This window comes from Lodderomyces elongisporus, chromosome 5 (assembly GCF_030384665.1).
Source record: "Lodderomyces elongisporus chromosome 5, complete sequence".
NCBI classification, from domain to species: domain Eukaryota; kingdom Fungi; phylum Ascomycota; class Pichiomycetes; order Serinales; family Debaryomycetaceae; genus Lodderomyces; species Lodderomyces elongisporus.
This window is the reverse complement of record NC_083677.1, coordinates 151,857-170,083: the sequence shown is the minus strand read 5'-3', so window position 1 is coordinate 170,083 and position 18,227 is coordinate 151,857. Positions and strand designations below refer to the sequence as shown.

Here is an 18,227-nt window from a genome sequence, read left to right as displayed (position 1 = left end):
AAAAAAAAAAATTAAAAAGAGAAAAGAAAAGAAAAAGAAGAAGAAGAAAAAGAAAAAGATAATTAGTAAACCCGTCATCTCCCAAAATGCGCGATGATCTTTTTGCAACACTGGCCCCAATTCCCTTACCAATCTGAGCCGCACATTATAAAAACGGTTAAAGCGCAATACTCAATTGAATTTATTTTTTTTTCTTTACATTTTACATTTTCCATTTTCCATTTTCCATTTTTTATATTTGTATTTATATTTATTTTTATATTTTTTTTCTCGTTTGTGCCCGATCCCGATTCCGCTCTGATTACTCGAGAAAATATTTCATAGTGGTTGTGAAATATCGATAAAATGCCTCTATTCTGATTTTCTTTAAAGTTAACAAAGTCTCAAATTTGTCAAGTTCACAATTTTTTCTCATCCGTAAATTTTTCATTATAGAGTGAAACAAAAAAAAAATACAAGCATTAACAAGTTACTCATGTCAGTCGTTGAGCTCGAGGAAGAGATTTGGGTTAACCAAGAGAAACATGTGCCCAACCAACCTTCTAAATACCTTGGTTTCGTTGCTGGTATGGCGCTGGGGGTGATGAAAAATCTCGTGGGCCACCCTTTTGATACCATTAAAGTCAGATTGCAAACCTCACCAAAGGGAATGTTTAATGGTCCAATGGATTGCCTACTACAAACGGTGCGTAAGGAAGGTGTTTTAGGTTTATATAAAGGTTTTACACCACCATTGGTTGGATGGGTGTTGATGGATTCCGTCATGTTGGGTTCATTGCATGTTTATCGAAGGTGGTGCAAGGAGTTTATTTATCCTGAAGACAAAAAACTACCTTTGTTGGGTCACATCATTGCAGGATTAGGAAGTGGAATGACTGTGAGTTTCGTAGCTGCACCAATTGAGCAGTTCAAAGCAAGATTACAAGTGCAGTACGACTCGAAGACGCGGCTATATTCTGGTCCTATTGATGTAGCAGTGAAGTTGTATAAGACTTCGGGAATACGAGGCATCTATAGCGGATTGTTTGCCACGATGATGTTTAGAACAAATTTTATTTTCTGGTGGGGATCATACGAAATATTTACACAATGGTTTGAAGAGCACACAAAGATGTCTAAACCATCAATCAATTTCTGGTCTGGTGGTCTAAGTGCCACAGTGTTTTGGATCTTTGCATACCCAGCTGACGTCGTGAAGCAAACCATAATGACCGATTCTCCTGTGCCGTCACAAAAAAAGTTTCCTCATTATATGGATGCAGTAAGGTACATTTATGAAACCAGAGGTTTGCGAGGGTTTACTCGAGGTTTTTTGCCTTCGATATTGAGAAGTTTTCCAGCAAATGCTGCAGCATTGGCAGCATTCGAAGCTGTGATGCGATTTTTTACAAAAGACGGACATAGAATATAGAACGACTTGAATTGCCAAAATAAAGCCAATTTATAGAAAACAAGAAAACAAGAAAACAAGAAAACAAAAAAGCGATGAAACAAATCAACAATTAAAGAAAGAAAGAGAAAAAGAGAGAGATAGGGAGAGAGATGGAGAAAGACATAAAAAATTATCCAGCTTGGTAAAGTTGTAGTTAACTTGCAAAAAATAAAGTTATTTTCATTTCCCATTTCTCATTTCTCATTTCTCATCTCCTTTAATTCTGCAGCTGTTCCCAAGGTTTCTTTCTTTGTTGCTCGTGCGAAACTGAACCTTGGTCTCGAAGGACCGTATCAGGAATCTCCTTAATTCCAGGCACTGGTTTCCCTGTCATTATGAGCTCAACGAGGTTTTGATAATTTGATGAATATGGGGGTTCCCCATCTTCCCCATTTTCGTCGCCATTGCTGCTATTTGCTTGGCCACTTTCTTCTATATTAGTAGCTCTTGCCGATGATGATGTCTCCTTAGAAGCTTTATCATTATTAGATTTTAAATCTTCATCCTCTGCAATTTCAATAATTTTGGCATTCCTATCGTACTTGTCTCCATTGTGTAGTTTCCAGTCTTCGTAATCATCTAGACTTAATATATGACCAGTTTCTTGACAAAAGAAGAAGGACTTTGCTTGTTCAATAAGTTGATTAGAATCTGCTGCGGAGGTGGAGTTTGATGTTACACCAGCAGCAAGACCCAATTCTTTAAGATGTTTCTGGAAATCTTCTGACTTTTCCCAGTCATAGTTGAGAAATTCAATATAAGCCTGTTCCTGTGGATTTGACATTGCCCTTGCTACTGATAATCAGAAATGATAAAATGGAATGTTAGTTCTTTATTCTTTTATACTTCCCTTTTTTTTATTTTTTTATTTTTTTATTTTCATTTTTTAATTTTTATTCATTTATTTTTTCGATTTCTTCAATTCTCTAATATTTAAGTTTTTCCTCTTACTTTAGGATTGTACCACTGAAGAGGTTAACGAAGATGTAAAACGCGGAAATTCCATTTTCAAATTGTTTTTTGAATTCTTTCCCAAATTTCATAAGCAAAATACATTTACATTCACATTCACATTTACACCCAGACAATTACACTCGTTTCAATTTATTTGTTTTTTTGGTTTTGAATCTATTTCATTTCAATTCTATTATTACTTCTTTCTTGTTTCTTTTTATTTTTTTATTTTGAATATGGTCAATTTAACTGCTTTCATAGCCATTGCAGTTGCGCTTCGAATTGGCTTCTTTGCTTTCGGCCTCTACCAAGATGCACACATGCCTGTAAAGTACACCGATATTGATTACCTCGTGTTTAGCGATGCTTCCAAATACGTGTATAATGGCATGTCTCCATATATGAGGGAAACTTATAGATATACACCCGTGTTGGCATGGTTATTATTACCGAACAATTGGAGTGGAGTATGGTGCCATTATGGTAAGGTTGTGTTCATATTGGGAGATTTAGTTACTGGCTATATCATTACAAAGTTGTTGTCTCAGCTGAAGCTAAATCAAAGAAAGATTACTGAAAAAAGGAAATTAATTTATGCTTCTATTTGGCTATTGAATCCAATGGTGATTACGATAAGTACGAGGGGATCATCGGAGAGCGTTTTAACCTCGATGATTATGATGTCATTATATTACTTGTTATCGACTTCCAACGAAAACCTTGTAGTTTCGGCCATATGGCTTGGAATTGCTATCCATTTCAAGATTTATCCCGTTATTTACTTGCCAAGTATACTTTATTATTTATCCGACAAAGTCGAAACACCCCTAGTTGGTATTTCCAGTTTAAAAATCAACTGGAAAAACATCACGTTCTTACTTGTAACGTGTGCGTCTTTTTCCACATTAACAGCGTTGATGTATCTCATATACGGACAAGAGTTTTTGGATGAAACATACTTGTATCACCTCACGAGGTTGGACCATAGACACAATTTTTCCATCTACAATGTGTTACTCTATTACAAATCTGCAGTTTTGGGATCTTCGCCATTAAGCACCGGCTATGACATTGAGAAGTTAGCATTTATTCCGCAATTGATGATTTCGGGAATAGTCATTCCGCTTTTGTTGGCCAAGCAAGATTTGATTTCTTGTTTATTCATCCAGACATTTGTATTTGTTGCTTTCAATAAAGTGATTACTTCACAATATTTCATTTGGTTTTTAATATTTTTGCCACATTTTTTGACCAGATCGAATCTAGCGACCACACGGAAAACAAGAGGCACTATAATCTTGTTATTGTGGATTGGATCACAGGCATGTTGGTTGTACAACGCGTATCGCTTAGAGTTTTTGGGTGAAAACACGTTTGATTATGCCTTGCTATACTCTGCGGTTTTCTTCTTTTTGAGCAACTGCATATGTATCAGAGAATTTATAGCTAGTGTGTAATTGTCTATATTCTACAAAAAAGTTTTTTAGTATATTATTCCATGGACAGAAAGTAGGGGAACAAAGGTGGTTGATTTTTTGAACCATTTAGATGATCTTTTCAAAATTTTTTTTTTTAATAATAATCATATACTCATACATTCAAGCCATCGATACGAATACTTACAAATAGGTGGCAGCGCGTGCAAAATAAATGAGTGTAATTTTTTTTTTCTTCTTCTTTTTCTTTTCTTGAGCTGCGAGTTGCAAAGTGTATATACACATAATTTATATTCTTGTTTCTTGTTTCTTATTGTATTTTTTTTCCTGTTGCTGTTTTGGCAATTACTTTCTAAAATTTTAAAAGTGATCTTAAAATCCATACAACTTATTACTACACCAGGGCTTTATATCATAAATTTAGCTATAATCATAAATGTCGCGAATGGAATTGTATTCACCGGAGGGATTGAGAATAGACGGAAGACGATGGAATGAGCTTCGCCGATTCGAGTGCAGAATCAACACACACCCAAACTCATCGGATGGGTCATCATACGTTGAACAAGGAAACACCAAGGTGATATGCACAGTTATTGGACCCATGGAACCTACAAGCCGAGCACAAATGAATCAGGATAGAGCCAATGTTGAAGTCAATCTTACGATTGCCAACTTTTCTACTTTTGAACGGAAAAAACGGTCCAAAACCGAGAAAAGACTAGTTGAACTTCGAACTACTTTGGAAAGAACCTTTGAGCAGCTGATATTATTACACTTGTACCCTAGAACTAATATCACTATCAATGTTCAAGTATTGAACCAGGATGGTGGCATGCTTGCTGCAGTGACCAATTCAATAACGTTGGCGTTGATGGATGCAGGTATAGCAATGTACGATTACGTGAGCAGTATTAGTTGTGGTTTACATGATCAATCTCCATTGCTTGATTTAAACAATTTGGAAGAAAATGATATGAGTTGTTTGACTATCGGAGTTATTGGAAAGAGTGAGAAACTTGCGTTGTTGATGCTTGAAGATAAGATGCCCTTGGATAATTTGGAGAAAGTGTTGGGCATTGCAATTGCTGGTAGCCATAGGATTAAGGATTTGATGGATATGGAAGTGAGACGACACGGAAGTGCGAGAGCAGCAAAGTTGGTGAAGTAGGGTGTGCTATGGCTTTCTTTTTTTTTTTGTTGTTTTTTTCTTTTTACTCCAAAAGAAATGAGTCTCCCTCCACATCCTTTCCTTCTCTGCTGCCCCACCTTTTATCGTCTCTTTTCACCTTCTGTACGTATTTGCTCGTGGTAACAAGGAAAGTTATTGTGCAACTTAATCACAACAATGGTGGAATACAAGTTTTGAAAATTATTATCAAGTTGGACACTAATTTGGTTTGAAACAATTAACTAAAGAAATCACGGCAAACTTTAAAGATTCTTCAATATAAATCCATAATCAAAACCCCAATACCTTTTGAAGGAGTTTATATATTATGTTTTGTTGGAAAATAATTATTCTTGGAAGTAATACTTCCACTAGCTTTTTGATTTAAACTTACTATTCTAAAAGCTGTGTTTGGAGTTGAGACTCGGACAGAGATGAAATGAACATAGATCTGAAAATCTTTAGACTAAGTGTATATTTGTGACGCATGACTCCGTTCTGATAACATTGAAAATCAACACTTTTGGTAGGCTTGAATTCTTTAAAAGGAAACCAATGTAATTGTGATGCGCTCTGAATCTTTAGCTAAAACACAAATTTAAATTCAAAAAAAAAGTTATGAAACAAGAGATGTACCGAGAGGCTTAGCCAAGGTAGGTCGATGTCTGAAGTACGAGAATGTAGGAAGTAAGTCGAGAAGAATTTTATTCAACGGTTCGATATATAGATGTTGGTAAGTAAGTATGTATACATACATATATGAGTGTGTGTCAAGATGCCCCGCGCCAATAACTTCTTCCTCTTCTTTTTTTCCTTTAGCAACTTTTCTAAGATGAATGTTTAATTCATCCTTTGCAAAAAAAAGGAACAACAAAGCCTACAACAAGCAGTGCCAGAGAAAATTGTCAATAAAATGATTGGATTCTCGATTTAAATTGGTTTTCTTATTTAATTAACAAGTCTATGAAATCAGAACTTTGAATGTAATAGATATATTTATCCGTTGAACTTCCTATTTAGGTAATATGTTTATGTAATGTGATGAACATTATATATTTGTGATTGCCATGATTGCGTATTATTATTATTTTATTTTTTGTTCTGTATTTTAAGTATTAGTCTCTCTTTTAGCTTTATTTCCTTACCTCATATACATATTTTTCTTTTCTTTTCTTTTCTTTTTTTTTTCCTTCTTTGAGAACTCCAACGTTGTCCTTTTTTTGGTTGATCTGGAAAAACACCATCATCAATTACGTATATATTCTGGAGTTAGGTCCGTTTCGCCCCACAACATAGAATTTAAACACTTTTTTTCACAGAAAGTTTTTACACATTCTTTATACACTTTCTTTACACTTGCACACTAGTCAATCATACTTATTGGATCCATTTCCTTTATTTCCTTTCATTTGTTTTCTTTATTACCCTTTATTTTTTTCTTTGCCCCTTCAATTTTGAAAATAAATTTAGGCTCTTGATCACCTTCAATAACACTGGTTACTAGCAAGACAAAATTTTTTTTTTTTTTTTAGAAAGACAAAGACAACAGCAAGAAAGCAAAAGGTATTTTATAAAGTATGTCGTATCGTGGACCCAATCAATTCCAAAATCAATTTGGCCAACCACACCAGCAACACCATTCTATTCCAACAGCAGCAGCGGCGGCGGCAGCAGCAAACTCTCAGCCACACCCTCACCCACATATTGGTCCTATATCTAGTTCCAAGTCTCCTTTAGAGCAGTTTGAACAGTTTAGTAAAAAGATTGAAGATTTAATTGATGAATATTTCAAGCCATTGAAACCTTATGTTCCAGCAATCGGTAGAGCTTTCCTTGTGGCTACATTCTACGAAGACACCATTAGAATTTTTAGTCAATGGAATGAACAAGTGTATTACTTGCACAACTATAGACACTATTGGAGGTGGTTGACGGTGATTTTTTTGATCAACAATATGCTCATCATGACCATTGCCTCGACTCTAGTCATTATTAGAAAAAAGATCAATATTGCTACCGTGGGCTTGATCTTTGTTGTTGTGATCCAGGGTGTTGCATACGGCTTGTTGTTTGATACACAATTTATATTGAGAAACTTGTCCGTTGTGGGTGGACTAGTCTTGGCATTCTCTGATTCCATTGTGAGGGACAAGAGGTCACTCAACATGCCTGGATTGCCAATGTTGGACAACAAGGATCACAAGAAATACTTTTTACTTGCGGGAAGATTGTTATTGGTGTTGTTATTTTTGGGATTCGTCTTTTCTTCTGAATGGTCATTGGGAAGAGTGCTCATCATCCTAGTCGGCTTGACTTCATGTGCATCGATTGTTGTTGGATACAAGACCAAGTTTGCTGCTGCCGTGATGTTGATCTTGTTGTTCTTCTACAATGTCTTTACCAACCAATTTTGGCAATACGCTTCAAAGGATGCAAGAAGAGACTTTTTGAGGTATGAGTTCTTCCAAGTTTTGTCGATAGTTGGTGGGTTATTATTGGTGGTGAATGCCGGTGCGGGAGAGCTTTCAATTGACGAAAAGAAGAAGATTTATTAAAGAGAGAAACAAAAAAAAAACAAAGAGAAGGAGAACAACAATAAAGGTGCAAATAGTTGGCCTTGTTAATTTTAATTTGAGTTGCTGTACTGCTGTACTGATGTTGTTATTGTTGTTACAACTTACTTCGGTGTTTAACGAAGTGGAATGTAAAAAAGTCGCTTAGCGACTATAAAGTAGATAAAGAAAGAAGAACAAAAAAAAACAAAGAAAAGGAGACAAGAGAAAAGAATAGAAAAGAAAAAAATCAAGACAAAACAATTTAAAAGAAAACTTAATTGTTAAACTACTTTAGAAATACATCATCTTTTTTCCTGATGTCTATGTAAATTCACTCTGTGTAGAGTAATGGTTTGCAGGTGTATAAGTTTGTTGTTGTGCGTTTGGAATTTTCGCAGGAGCTAATATTCTCGAGATTTCAATACCGACAAGAGCGAATGTAAAAGTTTCAAATTAAAATTAATAAGCGAAATTACTTCGCTTTAGCAAAGACACACGCAAATACACTTGCAAAAACAACTTGCAAATACACTTGCAAATACACTTGCAAACACACTTGCAAACACACCAGTAAAACCATATACTAAAGCTACATATTCATCATTTACGAAAATAGGAACCAACAGGATGGGAAACGAAGATAGCCAACCAAAATGCCCAGTAGACCATTCCAGTAGACAAACGTGGCTACTGAGTTTACTCTGGAAGTCAAATGAATCAGCGCAGCGCCCACAGGCCAACACATCAACATCAACAACGACATCTCAATGTCCAGTACCACACCAAGCATCACATCCAGCACCTACTCAAGATCAACCAGTTTGTCCAGTGAGTCCTAGTAGTCGACAGGCATGGCTTGATAAAGTCTCCGTTACAGTCACTGCACCAGATGCAATCGAGTCTCCATCTCACGCATCTCACGCATCTCGTGCACCAGCATCAACATCACCTCCTTTACCCATTGCTAATACATCAACGGATTCTACAACTTGTGATTCATCTGTGCTTATGAATGACACCTCTGTAAAAGACAACACTACATCGAATGTGGACCTCCCCGTTGAAAGAGAAATCAGTTCTATTCCACGTACTTCCTCGCTGTCCAACTGGATATACCCTTCGCAAAAACAATTTTTTGAAGCAATGCAACGCAAGAATTGGAACCCTGACACCTCCGATATGAAAGTTATTGTTCCCATTCATAACTTGGTTAATGAACGTGCTTGGAAACATATCTTAATGTGGGAACAGCCATATAATGAACAAGCCACCAAGGAGTGCGGGGGAATCACTTTGACATCGTTTAAAGGCGACTCTAAAAAGATGACACCAAGAGCATGGTTGAGACTGGTTATAGGAGGCCAGCAACCACCGTTTGATAGACATGACTGGTTAGTTAACCGATGCGGTACTGAGGTCGAGTATGTGATTGATTTCTATAATGGAGAAGAACAAGGCGATGCAAATGTTTGGCTTGATGTAAGACCCAAATTAAACAGTTGGGAGGGAATCAAGTTGCGTTGCATGAAAGCTTTTGGTTTGAGTTGAAAGAAGTACAAGAAACAGAGATATAACCAATAAGAAGATTTGTGAATAGTAGACACATAATGCCAAAACATGTTGCTTTTGTTAATTATACTTACATAAATATATATATATATATATATATACCTACTTAAATACGTAACTAAACACATATGTTAATATATATATATGTAGATATATATATATATATACAGATACATAATAAAACAACAACGGTATATGTTATAAACACGTATTTTTTTGTTCTTTTTTATCAAAAATCGTCAGCTTTAGATTGCTTTTCTGTCTTTGATTATATCTACCTTTCTTTTGCTCCCATCCACATCTCTCTTTTTTCTCCATTTCACGTATTTATCTTCTTCCCATAAATTGCCCGCTTTGACCCAATTTTTGCATGTTCTCACCAACTTGCACATTGGTCTCAAAGTATTTAGCAACACATCTATCAAGACACAAGCTTTCTTGCTTGGTGATATCACTCTCGTTGTAAGACTTGTTTATGCATTTATTGTGGCATTGTGAAACAAGAGAGTTGAACATTCCGGTCACCATGTCCAACTCGGCCTCGGCAGCGGCAAGTTTAGCCTGGGATGAAATTTGTGGTGTAGCGGTGCCTCCTAATCCAAACATTATATACTATAGTGACAAAAGAAATGACCAAATATGAAAAATAATCTTTAATTCTGTTTTTGATTATCGATTCTCTTGTTTTTGGGGTAAAGAACTGGCGGCGGATTGTACATTTGGAATTTTTTTTTTTTTTTTTGCCTTGGTTTATTGCAGCAATTGAAATTTTCATTGTCGCAGTTTCATCAGCAAAAGATATTCGCGACAGAAATGACGTCAGGAACAGAGATGAATCCACTTTTGCAGTCAGTATGTATCTCATGGGGAAGAGACAAGAGAATTGAACAAGAGCAGTTAAGCAAAGACATGTACTCACTATACTTAATGTACTTACAATTGGCATATAAATAGGAATTTTTTAATTTTCAATTTTTGATTTTAATTTTCAATTTTTGATTTTTTTTTTAAAAATTCCTTATAGTCCAGCTAAGGTGAATTGAATATGTGCGCCTAACAATGCTTCATCAGGCGGGATATCATCTCTAACATTTTTCAAATCTTCCTTTTTTTCGGGCAGGATTATGAACAAGCCTTGGGCAACAGTTATAATCTTACCAGTGAGACTTACAGTTCCCGCGAAATGCAATAGCCTTGAATTAATATAATAGTCCTTGTCTTTCAATCGATCGAGGTAGGAATTGGTGATTGCATGGTTAAAATCAAAGAAGTAACGGATGTATTTCCAGGTTTGAGTACGTAGATTCAAAACTGCAAATCGCATAATGTATGGATTTGAAGAAGCTACTTGCAAAGCACTTATCCTCGACACATCGAATTTGTCAGTCACGTAGGGCTTTGGATCAACAAATCGCAAGTACTCGTTTACGATCCCTCCAATAAAAAAAAGGTAATCGTGTTCTTCGTTTTGGTAATAGAGACACGTGTGATGGCAGCTCCGAAACTCTGCCTCCATGAGATGCGGCTTATCAACAGTATTCTCTTTGGTATAATATGTTGCATCGTCATCCTCCCCTGGTAACAAAGGTTTTTGGAAATAATCAAAAGTATATGTTGGCATTTTTTCCCACTTACATGTATCAAACACAAATTTGTAGAAATCACCAAAAAATTGATTATCCTCAGTGCATCCCCCTTGAACGACAAATGCTCGACCACTAAAGTAGCTCCTAACTTGTCCCAAGCTGACATCAGATTGCTCTAAAGATGCCCTGGCAGAATCAACTGCAATTCCTGCTGCTCCTGTACTTCCAGAAGACCCACCGATACTTATATCTGGAGATTGAGGACGCTTCTCAGCCAATGGGTTTAGAGGATGTTTTGGAACCTTTGCGATTTCCAAATTACATTTTTCCCCAACATCATTCGAAATATCAATCATACTACTAGCAAAATACCCTCTCGGGGTGGGCCAATTGATGTCCTCGTCAAGGCAAATATCACAGGTCTTTGGGTCCAGCCCAATTTTCATGACTAGCGCACTATCCAAGAAAGTCATTCTTTCCAAGGATTTCGGATTTTCTTCCGTCGTAGAGAGATCAATCTTGAGAAAATCATTTGTTGCATAAAACTTTCGAACATTTGAAGAACTACCTAGAACATTTTCCTCTTTTTTCGTTTCCTGCTCCTCTCTATCGTCCTCATTTTCATTTTCTTCCTCGTCGTTAAGGACAAATCCACCATAGATAAAGACTGAAATGTTTGTTAATACATCGTTGAAAAGCTTACCCACTTTGCTATGTGTATTTCTAGATGGCTTTACACCACCATTTTCCTCATCAACATCTGTATGACTCGATAAGTCAGTATCAATTGCTTGATAATCAAAAGTATGAGTCTTTAAACTTGGCATGTTTTGCCTTATGGTCTCGACTTCAATAATTTCGTTATCCATAGTTTTTGCTCGTTTGGGTGGTGCAAACTTATGGTGTGGTGTTTGCAGTGAATCTTGTTTGTTATGTTGCAAAGAAGCAATTGTATCCGGCAAGGAGTCTAATGTTTTTGAATGCTGTTCAAAGTTACTGGTTTGCACCAGTAACTTTGGTGGTTGCTTATGAGCAGTTTCTCCCGCATTTGTGAACTTTATAGATGAACTTGATGGAGTTCGCGATGCCTTAGCCGATTTATATGAAGCTTGGCTGTGTGAATTAAGATCAACGGGCTTTGACGATATGGGAAATACAGTAAGGTTCGTAATGACATTATTCAAAGAGCCAATAATTGGCCGCGTTGTTTTCAAAACAGGCGACGGGGTTGCGCTATTAGCTGTCGAATTATTACCGCTGTTATTGTTACTATTATTGCCATTGGTATTGTTCTGAGCGTTATTGTTGGCATCATTTTTATTGCTAAAAGAATTAGACCTGTGATTACGTACACTTTGAGAGTATGTGTTTTTCATATTGGAGCGATGAAAACGTTTTTTGAACTTGTCAAATGTAGTCAGGCTCGTTGGTGTTGGCATTGATATTGAGGGTGATGCAGAAGCATTTTCCGATACGGATGTCGGGCCACTGGACAGGGTGTTTGACACAGGAGATTCGTTCTTGGCAAAATCATAAGATTTGGTGGTGGCGACCCTATGTAAATTTGGTTGCCGAACTGAGCGAGTTCTTGTGACTGAAAAATCAGCCCCTGAATCTTTGGATGCTGCTGATGATGTCGATGTAGAAGATTCCAGACCTTTATTGCTGTTTGGTGAAGACAACCGTTTTGATTCGGTGTTTGCCATTGCAGAAGCACTTGTTGTTGTTGTTGTTGTTGTTGTTGTTGCTGGTGGTGTTGGTGTTGGCGTTGTTGCTGGTGTTGTTGTTGCTGTTTCAGTCATTGCTGCGGTTGTTGTCATTAATTCAGCTTCTGTTGTTTTTGATTTTACACTTGCCAGTGATTTCTGGGGCTGTGGTGGTATTGGAGTATGTACTGAGCTGGTCTCTGAAGACCAATGGCTTGATCTAGCTCTACTAAATGCTACGGGCAGCAGTGGTCGTTGATTTTCAGCAGAAATGTTTGCATGATTTAGCTTTATATCAGACAATGCTCGGCTTTGCTGTTTCAGAAACGGTTCAAAAATGTTAGCACAGGCACCCAGCCCAATCCTGGCAATTTTCACTGATGCATTACTTGGTTCTAGTTTAATTTTTGTAAACTTGAAATTAACAGTATTTAAAATGTACCCGTCCTGATTCATGACAAGCTTCTTTCGTATAATCCACCGGTCAATAGTGGGATGATAAGAGACCGACTCATCAATTATTTCAAAACCACCATAGAAAAAGAAATGTTCTGGAGTAATTTTTGTTGCCACCATTGCAGATAAATGACCAGGGAAATCACCTGAATTTGAAATGTCAAAGTCGGTCACTGTGTTATTCAACGAGTTCATTATAAACAAGCTCGGATGTTTTTGCAAAAAGGGACTGGTGAGCAACTTGGTATTGACAAATGGAGGCAACTCATATGGGAAATGCACTGATATTTTATTTAAATCTACGTTTCTTGGTAACCCTATGTCATCAAACGTTGTGAATTTCGAGACAAAAAGGCCACCAAACAAATACGTCAAGTCTCCCACCGGGAATGATGTTTGGTAACAAAGCTGTGGTATTTCTGAAACTTGTCGAAGACGCCTTTTATCACGCCGAACGTGATTAGGGACATTAAAAGATACTCTGGGAAAGGAAACATAGCCCATAAATGCATCACTATCCAGCGTAGAGCCTGGTTTATATATTTTCTGCAGCCTTGGGCTTGAATTGGGACTATAATCTTCCTGGGAGAAAGAGACATCCGAACTTTTCCTTCCAAACCCAGAATGTTCGATTTCATCAAGATGGTATTTTGGGTTGAAAATGAATTGAAAGTCTCGGTAACTCTTGTCCAATCGTATCTTTGTCGAAGTGTCCAAAGAGCGCTTGTAGGTTATCAAAGAAAAAGGAACTCTATAACCATGGATCCAGCCATTGGTGTTTGAAGTTAAAAATTTCTGTTCATTTTCTCCAATTGCATTGACTGTTTTAGTGCAACTTTCTTTTCCAATGTGAATAGAGTACCCATTGCCTTCCACTGCTGAGATATGGGGAGTTTTATCTCGATCCTTGTTTCTGGTATCTTCTTGTTGCAATTGATCTGGTTCTTTCGAATCATGTTGATTTGCAACTGCGTTTTGCTTAATTGAAGCTGATTTGCTTTTAGGGGATAAGTCGCCCATGTGCTGGGTGTATGAAATCGTTTGGTAGATTTCAGTATCCAGTTCCGAGTCCGACATCTTTCATTGGCTCCGCATTGATAATGATTTAAGAACAATAAGCTAAGTTACAAAGAAGAGGTGGCGAGTGGGGGCCGAGATCAATAGGCTTAATGTATATATATATATATAAATATAAATATATGTACAGGGGTACACGTAATGTAAACTATATTTGTCATTCTCGCGCTTAGATGGCGGTTATGATGATTATGTGGAATGTGGAAAATCAGTTACGAAATATTATTTAACAATTGTATATATATGTATATATGTATATATATATATTTTTTTTTAAAGATTGCAGAGCGGGACATAAATGATCCTAGGAGTCTAATACCCGTTTATCGCATTGAGCACACGAAGGAATTAAACATCCGTGTATACATAAATTTACACACCTATATATGATTATATAAATACTTATACTGTTGTACACTCATATATACGAATTCATTTGCTTCTTTCTCAAACCTTTAAGATGACAAACATCAAGTATAAGGAGCCTAGTCTAAACAGGCACAATAGAGAAGACCCTATAGGGACACCTATTAGCCATGCCAAGAACGAAGAAATGAAAAATGAGGAGAAACCCAAAGTAGAGGAAGACGGAGAAGAAGAAGAAGAAGAAGGTGTTAATGCGATGGCGGAGGATTTAGATCAGATAGGTTTGATAAATCTTAGTTACTTCCTAGACAAGATCAACTTTAACCTTCCCAACTTTGATCTAAAAAATATCTCAAATGAGATCAATAAACAAGTGGATAAATATAAATCATACTATAGAGGTTACAACAATGGAAGTATGGCCGAGGATGGAGATCATGATACGAGTAGTGGTATTGATGGCGGAGTAGACCTTGTAAATGGGGTTCGAGGAGATGCTGCACATATATTGAACTCGCTCAAGACGATTCTAAATACACGACTACAAATCAAACAATTTTCCAGTGATTTAACTGCGGCATTAGATAAGTTACAACCAATTACTGAAGTTATACATCGTGCAGTAACACTACCGGCAGATGACCTGTCAGATTTCGAAGATAACGATATTGATAGCGATATTGATAGCGATATAGTTTTTGACGAGGATAAAGGTCAAAAAGGAAAAAGTAAAGATGTGGAGTTGGGATCTGAAGCAGAGATGGATCCCGAAGTGCAAAAAGTTGCCGATGCTATAGGTTTGAGTGATGTGATTAGTAGTGGACAAGAGTATATTGCCAAGTTTATCAAACAAGTCACCGGCTCTACTACTAGTCTTGATGCTAATAACAATGACTATAAAGATCATACCCCACAACATTTAGATATGGATAATCAAACGAATCATGTTCCACTTGATCAAGTTGAAGGTCTTTCCAGTGAATTGATAAAAGAGTTGACCGAGGTGGAATGTATGAATGACTTTAAAAAAGAAGAGATATTACGAAGCAAAATATTAGCGATCCAGCAATTGTCTATTGACCAAACAGCCAAGAATAGACTAATGACAAAGTTGATGATGGGTAATTACTGCAAATATATCAATCAGCAATTGAAAGTGGAAAAAAGGAGACTATCCAATTTATTGGAGGATCAAAGGGATGTCTTTGTAGGTGAGAGGAATGGCAGAGCAATTGGTAGTACAAATGATGGAGCCGCTATTTACGATGAAGCTGACCAAAAAGGTTATAATAATTTGATTAATAATGAAGGGGTGAATGGTGGTAATTACAATCACAATGATAATGATAATGACGAAAATGAAAATGAAAATGAAAATGGAAATGGAAATGAAATTGAGGACGCAGATGAGGATGCAGATGAAGTGATTATCACCGAGGAGGATCAGCAAGTATCCTATAATGACGCTATTAATAACATCCTTGGTTGTCATCATTACCAACGAAGCTGTAAATTGGAATGTGCTACTTGTCACAAATGGTACACTTGTCCCTTTTGTCATGATGCCCAAACGCGAGACCACAAGATGGTGCGAAATCAAGTTCGGCATATTTTGTGTATGCATTGCAAAACACCTCAAAATATCGAGTCTAAATTCTGTGTCAATTGCGAAAAAGAGCTTGCCAATTATTTTTGTTCGAAATGTGTGCTATATGACGATGATCCTAATAAGGACATATACCATTGTGACAAGTGTGGCATATGTCGTTTAGGTCTCGGACTCGATAAAGATTATTTTCATTGCGATGTGTGTAATATATGTCTTTCGATTGATTTGAAGGATAAACACAAGTGCGTTACGAATACTACACATTGCAACTGCACCATTTGCAATGAATACTTGTTTACCTCAGTACAGAAAGTTGTTTTTATGAAATGTGGTCATTCCATCCATCAGCATTGCTATGATGAGTTGATCAAGCATAGTTACAAATGTCCCATATGCAAGAAATCTATTGCCAACGTTGATAATCAATTTAGATTATTGGATCAGGAGATTTCGCAGAGTCCCATGCCTGAGCCGTATAATGAATGGATGTGCACTATAACGTGTAATGACTGTAAGGGAAAATCCAATTGTCAGTATCATGTGTTGGGGTTGAAATGCAAGTACTGTAAGAGTTATAATACTAACCAGGTGAAGATCAAGAAACCAAATGAGCCTGAAGAAGAGCCGGCAGCAAATGAGGTTCATGATTTTGATGCTAATATCATGAGGTTGGTGCTGACAAACTTACAAAGTAATTTCGGTATTGATTTGCAACACGGAGTGAGCCTAGAGTGAAATACAAACAAAGATAAACAAAAAAGATAAACAAAAGCAAAAGAGTAGTTTTTATTTTAATATATAGATTGGTGATAGAGATCTAAGTAATGTCGTCGTTTTCTTTTTTTTTTTTCTTTACTTATTGATTCAATAGTATTTCAATGTAATATAGTGTTCAATAATAAAGTATGTGCTTTTTTTTTCGGCGCAAAGGGAGTATTGCCTAGCCAACCATGTTGTAAGTGAAGGATAACGGTGTGGTTCCTTCGTTAAATGCATTTGAGAGATGAACAAATCTCAAAAAACAAAAAAGAAAAAAAAGAAAAGAAAAAAGAGGAGTAAAGATTAGTCTAAATTTTTCCGGTAAAGCCAAGTAGATGAAGCAAAATTCTAATAGTTGAAATAAAAAAAAAGGAAAGAGGTGAATGGATGTTCTTTTCCTGTGTTGGAAGTTTAGAACCCAATAGTTTGCAAACAATAAAGTTGGTCTTAAAATTTCCTTTCCTTTCCTTTCCTTTTTTTTTTTGGCTTTGTACAAATCCCCAGTACCCAACTTAACCTCCCGACCCCCCCCCCCCCCCCCCCCCCAAACTTTCTCTCTTCCCAACACTATAAACCCTTCCCAAATTTTTCCCTCCTTTTTTTTTTGCTTTGTTTGTTTTCTCTCGCCACAAAAAATTAATACCCAACCTTTGCAAAACTTAGAAACCAACGGAAAAAGGGAAATATGAAAAATAAGAACAGAAGAGAAAGAGATGGAGAAGAGGGACAATGTATGTAATTGGTTATTTCCGCGTTCTCTACATTAAGTAATCACATTGTAGTTATTCGAATTCAAGTTCTAAGTTCCTATTTTTTGCATCTATTGGTGTGTACTTCTTTCTTTTTTCTTCTTTTAAGATACGACTAGTCTGTTTCAATTTGATTTGATGGTAGGAGAACATATAGTGTTTGTATGACAAAGAATGGTTTATACCTCGAGGGAAAACGTGCCCGCTATTGTGTCTTTGTTGATTTTAGTCCTTTATTTTTTATTTTATTTTTTATTTTATTTTTTTTCACCTTTTTTTTTACTTTTTTTGTCTATTCTTCATATGTTACTGTCATCCATCAAAATTGTAGCAGGTAAAAAAAAAAAGCCGCCGATGCCTAACGTTCATGACCCATGCCACTTTGTTGAGCTTCTACTATGCACATGGTGGGGGATATGGCACATCGAGCACATACTTGTGTTTACAAAGTGGTTCGTTGTAATTCCTGTAATCTTTTTAGTCATGTAATAGAGATCTGTGATTAGTATATACAATCTTATACGAGTAATATCGTATAGAAGAGAAAGAAAGCAACTGTAAAAAGCGACGAAACCAGTTTTGTGGAGAAAACGTGTATGGGTAGTTCTAGTTTTGATGATTTACCCAAAAAAAGTTGAAATAGAAAGAGAGAGACAGAGAAAGAGACAGAGGGTGAGAAAGTGAGAGTGTGTGTTTATGGGTAGTTTGGATGTTTTAGATTTTGTGGTTGATTCATTGTTGGTACTGTTCCTGTCTATTGCTACTTATGATACAAAAGCCTTCTACAGAGAAAGATCAAATT

General features: G+C 36.5%; 9 protein-coding genes across 9 annotated transcripts; 6 read left to right on the top strand and 3 right to left on the bottom strand. All coding sequences in view use genetic code 12, as the record gives it.

The window, feature by feature from the left end:
- Nucleotides 1-475: 475 nt before the first annotated feature.
- Nucleotides 476-1,411, top strand: PVL30_003939 (uncharacterized protein; the record flags this gene model as incomplete). Its single annotated transcript, XM_001524193.2, has 1 exon — nt 476-1,411. One exon carries the CDS (start codon nt 476-478, stop codon nt 1,409-1,411), a length of 936 nt encoding a protein of 311 aa, XP_001524243.2.
- Nucleotides 1,412-1,649: 238 nt separating this feature from the next.
- PVL30_003938 (uncharacterized protein) lies at nt 1,650-2,216 on the bottom strand (the record flags this gene model as incomplete). The annotated part of the gene is made up of 1 exon (XM_001524192.2): nt 1,650-2,216. The coding sequence occupies one exon, from the start codon at nt 2,214-2,216 to the stop codon at nt 1,650-1,652; it is 567 nt and encodes a 188-aa protein (XP_001524242.2).
- Nucleotides 2,217-2,706: 490 nt separating this feature from the next.
- GPI14 (GPI mannosyltransferase 1) lies at nt 2,707-3,843 on the top strand (the record flags this gene model as incomplete). The annotated part of the gene is made up of 1 exon (XM_001524191.2): nt 2,707-3,843. The coding sequence occupies one exon, from the start codon at nt 2,707-2,709 to the stop codon at nt 3,841-3,843; it is 1,137 nt and encodes a 378-aa protein (XP_001524241.2).
- A 415-nt stretch (nt 3,844-4,258) lies between these two features.
- Nucleotides 4,259-4,993, top strand: SKI6 (Exosome non-catalytic core component; the record flags this gene model as incomplete). The annotated part of the gene is made up of 1 exon (XM_001524190.2): nt 4,259-4,993. One exon carries the CDS (start codon nt 4,259-4,261, stop codon nt 4,991-4,993), a length of 735 nt encoding a protein of 244 aa, XP_001524240.2.
- A 1,577-nt stretch (nt 4,994-6,570) lies between these two features.
- Nucleotides 6,571-7,548, top strand: ERV29 (ER-derived vesicles protein erv29; the record flags this gene model as incomplete). Its single annotated transcript, XM_001524189.2, has 1 exon — nt 6,571-7,548. The coding sequence occupies one exon, from the start codon at nt 6,571-6,573 to the stop codon at nt 7,546-7,548; it is 978 nt and encodes a 325-aa protein (XP_001524239.1).
- Nucleotides 7,549-8,175: 627 nt separating this feature from the next.
- CYT2 (Cytochrome c1 heme lyase) lies at nt 8,176-9,096 on the top strand (the record flags this gene model as incomplete). Its single annotated transcript, XM_001524188.2, has 1 exon — nt 8,176-9,096. The coding sequence occupies one exon, from the start codon at nt 8,176-8,178 to the stop codon at nt 9,094-9,096; it is 921 nt and encodes a 306-aa protein (XP_001524238.2).
- A 348-nt stretch (nt 9,097-9,444) lies between these two features.
- Nucleotides 9,445-9,723, bottom strand: TIM10 (protein transporter tim10; the record flags this gene model as incomplete). The annotated part of the gene is made up of 1 exon (XM_001524187.1): nt 9,445-9,723. One exon carries the CDS (start codon nt 9,721-9,723, stop codon nt 9,445-9,447), a length of 279 nt encoding a protein of 92 aa, XP_001524237.1.
- Nucleotides 9,724-10,135: 412 nt separating this feature from the next.
- Nucleotides 10,136-13,885, bottom strand: PVL30_003932 (uncharacterized protein; the record flags this gene model as incomplete). The annotated part of the gene is made up of 1 exon (XM_001524186.2): nt 10,136-13,885. The coding sequence occupies one exon, from the start codon at nt 13,883-13,885 to the stop codon at nt 10,136-10,138; it is 3,750 nt and encodes a 1,249-aa protein (XP_001524236.2).
- Nucleotides 13,886-14,402: 517 nt separating this feature from the next.
- On the top strand, nt 14,403-16,652 carry PVL30_003931 (uncharacterized protein; the record flags this gene model as incomplete). The annotated part of the gene is made up of 1 exon (XM_001524185.2): nt 14,403-16,652. The coding sequence occupies one exon, from the start codon at nt 14,403-14,405 to the stop codon at nt 16,650-16,652; it is 2,250 nt and encodes a 749-aa protein (XP_001524235.2).
- Nucleotides 16,653-18,227: the final 1,575 nt, after the last annotated feature.